The sequence below is a fragment of the Oreochromis aureus genome, linkage group 9, assembly GCF_013358895.1.
Source record: "Oreochromis aureus strain Israel breed Guangdong linkage group 9, ZZ_aureus, whole genome shotgun sequence".
NCBI lineage: Eukaryota > Metazoa > Chordata > Actinopteri > Cichliformes > Cichlidae > Oreochromis > Oreochromis aureus.
The window spans coordinates 33,751,423-33,755,411 of NC_052950.1; the positions used below are offsets into that span (position 1 = coordinate 33,751,423).

Here is a 3,989-nt window from a genome sequence, read left to right on the forward strand (position 1 = left end):
ACCCACAAAAACTGTCACATCAGCTCTCCAACCATGAACCGCAACAATTCAAGTGGGGAAGAGACAATGAAAACACAGCATGAGTGGTACACCTGACAGGGAAAGGTGCGGCATAGAGAACTTAAAGTTGATAAGTGTGGTTTCATAATCAACCCCTCATTCCCAGAATTAGGTGCCACCCCTGATGCGCTCGTAAACTGTGAATGTTGTGTTGAAGGATGTGTGGAAATCAAGTGCCCGTATAAACACCGCAACAACAACCTCCTGCAGGCCTGTGAAGATGACAGGTTATGTTTGGGGTTAACAGATGGAAGGGTGGAGTTGAAACAGACAGACATTTACTACAAGCAGGTACAAACCCAGATCTTTGTTACAACGTCACACTTTTGTGACTTCGTTGTGTGGACAACAAAAGCTTGTGTTGTTACACGTGTGACACACACCTGCTCCCCTCAGGCAGGAGGCTCCGGTCCATTTGCACCAGAACCTCTCGCCACAAGAACAGTTTCTTCCCCTCTGCTGTTGGACTCATGAACAATAACCATATGACTGATCCCACCACTAACACATGACCCTACACTGTGTTCACTGCATCATTCCATGTTTGGCACTGATCACCACCTGCACCCATGTATATACTGTATCTATCTACTTAGCACTTTTAATTCTTTAATTCTTATTTTTACGTCTATTTAAGCGTTGTATAACATTATGTTTGCACTAAGTACCGCAGCAATTTCCTAATGTTGTAAACCTGCTCAACATTTGGCAATAAAACCCCTTCTGACTTTCTGATGCCAGATGTAGACTTGTGGACTAAAATGTTGCCTGTCGCTCAGGATTTCTTCTACAAAGTTGTAATGCCTGAGCTCTTGGCCAATCACTACAGTGATCCAGAAACCAGTGTTTCACAAGGGCCACATTCCATGGATGTTACCGTGACAAAAAAAAACGAAAGAAAAAAGCTTGCATAGAAAACTAACCAGAAAGTATTTCAGTTACACCCATTCAGAGACAACTCTTATATTGAAGGACTTTCTTGTGATTTCATGTTTAGTGTCACATTACGGTGGACCCATCTTCCTGTACTCTGCACTTTATGGTTTGTTACCTGTTGTTCTGTTACTCACAGTGAATTATTAGAACGTGTTTAAATTGCTATAAATGTCTGTCACACCACTGCACTTTACAGCCGTGCTGTAAATTATCTCTTTATGTCCAGAATGGGCCAACGCAATCTTTCTTTTCAGTCTGTACTAATATACAGTGTCAGAACCAATACAAATAAAGTAAGTGTTGCACAAGTCTTTCATCAGGACTGTCTTTATTTATAACTGACAACAGTGCTACATGTTACTATTGAAGCTTACAGGACAAAGGCAAAATAGTATACCGTTGTGCATTATTAGTTGATTTGTTTAAAAACACAGCTGCACAACAAAACAAGAGCAAATTGGAAAACAGTTATTCATCACTTGCTTGCTTCACAACAACACTTGGGCACATATTTGTGAGCGCACGTGATACAGCGACTATCTTATCCAGCAAAGTCATGTTCTCACCTTCACATGGCACCACAAAACCTAAACAGATGGTGTCGTTTTGGATAGTGTACTTGGACCGTAGACAGCCTATAACGCATTCAACATGGATCCTGACATGTGCCAGTTTTCGTGTGTCCTCCACATCTTTTGCTTGTAGCTGACTGCGACCCCGTGTAAATGCTGGAATTTTTAAAGTGGCACCCATTAAGGCAACATTTTCCCTGATATCAAAACCCCGGTCTGCGAGCACTATGTCCCCAGGTGAAAGCTTCTGTAGAAAGCCAGATGTTTCAGCTATTCGTTTATCACTGGTACGCCCTCCCCATCCTTTAGAAATGAAAGAGATGGTCCCTTGTGGTGTGATGCCAATGAGATATTTCATTGTGTGTCTACTTTTGTATGTAGAATATGTCTCCGCCATGGCGCGTAAATTTTGTGCACTCTCTATGAACAGTTCAAAACAGTCAATAATAACTGTCACCCGGTCACCAAACATCTCTACATACTGGTGTGGCATACTGGCCTGTATGCAATGTCTTCCAGGCCAGTGCACCAATGGACTGAGGTGAGCGTATAGTACATTTACAGTAATGTTAAACAGAGTGGAAGTGGTTGTCCGGCTAATATCAAAGAGGTGTGCAATATGTGCAATTGGAAGGTTGAGTCTTAAACGCATGAGAGTCAACAAGAGCATCTGAAACTGGGAAATTTTCCTGTCAGTGTCTGGCAAGCTCGGGCTGATTTGTTGTAGCACCCCCATTAGTAAAGCAAAAGAAGGCAGCCCTGTGTAGAATTTAACTTTAGAGTTGTCATCTTTCAAGAATTCCTTGTCTAGTTTCTTTTTGGACAGTTCTTTTTTTAATAAGAGGTTTTCTTCCTGCAGGTGTGCTATTTCTTGTAACCTTAGAGAACACATTTTACACTCCTGCAGATCTTCATCCTCGTGCTGTGGAGTTATCTGCTGTGGTTGGCTCTCAGCTGTAGTTTCCGTAGTGACTGGTGCTGAAAGACACACATGCACACAGACAAAGACAAGATCATTTTATGTGCAAAAACAAGACAGTGCTTAATGTGGAAAAAGTGGAATTTATTTATGTACATTGACAATTTTACCTGCATGGATTTCGCCTAGATGAGCCGTTTCTGCCCCAGAGGAACGCGAGCCTTTTCGTGGCTGTTTTGATTTCGATCTCTGTTTTAACCGATCAAATCTCGCTGTGGTAGAAGCTTTAAAGTCTGTGTGGCCCAGTTTGAGAGAGGGTGCCCAGTCTGGATCGCATTCCAGCATTTCGTAGGCTGGTTTGCCTACAAAATACAGCAAACATTACACACAGCCACAATAAACAAAGGAGCATAGCGCGATGATTTCTGTTCAGCGCCATATAAGATGTATTAACTACCACAAAACACTTACCTTTGTGGAAATGCTTGGAGCAGACTAACATGTGAGGTGGAGTGTTTTCGAACGTTATATTAGGTCTTCCGATAGCGGCAATCCAGGCCATCCGTTGCCTCTTCGTGACTTCGGAGACATGGCTTGGACAATTTCTCTTCCACGCCAGAATCTGATGAAAACCAATCGCATTTCCCGTCGACTTCACGCAGCTGTCGTTCGCCCGGCTTGTGCAGTTAATAATACAACAGCTTCTTGCCATTTTTTGTTTCTTTTTATCGCTGTGTAACTGATTTCAATTGAAAGCCTGTGCCCGCTAGTACCTCTTGCCACTACTTCCCAGAATCCTTTGCGGTTTGGAATGGAAGAAAGCAGTCTTACATATTTGTTTAATATGTACGTTGAAGTATATATCCTGGTCAAAAATGACTCCAAGGTTCCTCACAGCATTACTGGAGGCCAAGGTAATGCCATCCAGAGTAAGAATCTGCTTAGATACCATATTTCTAAGATTTTCAGGGCCAAGTACAATAACCTTAGTTTTATCTGAATAAGGAGGAAAAAGTTAGCGGCCATCCAGGTCTTTATACTGGGCCAATATGGCCCAGGACCATGACATTTTCTGTGAAAGGAGCAATACTGATTTTAACACAGTATGTGTTTCACATTGAATACACATTTCCCACTGTACAGTGTGTTACTATAACCAACAAGCAGCCAGTAAAACATAGTATTCTCCAGACAAAATCAGTAACACAGAAAAGTAGCAGCTAAAGGGTCAAGTCTGCAAGGCACACACACACTCATGTGAACCCACAGGTCTCCCCCTCCTCTGGGCTCTGTCATCCTCCTGCTCCTGCAAAAACAAGCAAACAAAAACACATACATCCACCCTTTTTTCACTGTTTGGGGTTTATTAGGCATTAGCAGTGACTAATCCTAAAATAGTTACCGTCCTCTCAATTTCAAGTCAGTCACTTACTCCACATCATCGGCTCAGCCACAGTCCATTCATATGCATTTATACCAATCACATGCATTCATCTAGTCAC

At 42.3% G+C, this 3,989-nt stretch overlaps 1 protein-coding gene across 1 annotated transcript; it reads right to left on the reverse strand.

The window, feature by feature from the left end:
* Positions 1-1,320: 1,320 nt before the first annotated feature.
* Positions 1,321-3,238, reverse strand: LOC116328566. The gene is made up of 3 exons (XM_031750383.2): positions 2,959-3,238; positions 2,658-2,849; positions 1,321-2,546 (listed from the first exon to the last, which is right to left on the reverse strand). The coding sequence occupies exons 1-3, from the start codon at positions 3,197-3,199 to the stop codon at positions 1,465-1,467; spliced, it is 1,515 nt and encodes a 504-aa protein (XP_031606243.2). The 5' UTR covers positions 3,200-3,238; the 3' UTR covers positions 1,321-1,464.
* Positions 3,239-3,989: the final 751 nt, after the last annotated feature.

What these genes read in the sequence shown, in the direction of transcription:
- LOC116328566 (XM_031750383.2), bottom strand. Translation starts at nt 3,199, where the DNA reads ATGGCAAGAAGCTGTTGTATTATTAACTGCACAAGCCGGGCGAACGAC. An exon ending in CTCCAAGCATTTCCACAAAG is followed by an intron (nt 2,850 to 2,958) that starts GTAAGTGTTTTG and finishes TGTATTTTGTAG; the next exon opens with GCAAACCAGCCTACGAAATG. An exon ending in TCTAGGCGAAATCCATGCAG is followed by an intron (nt 2,547 to 2,657) that starts GTAAAATTGTCA and finishes TGTGTCTTTCAG; the next exon opens with CACCAGTCACTACGGAAACT.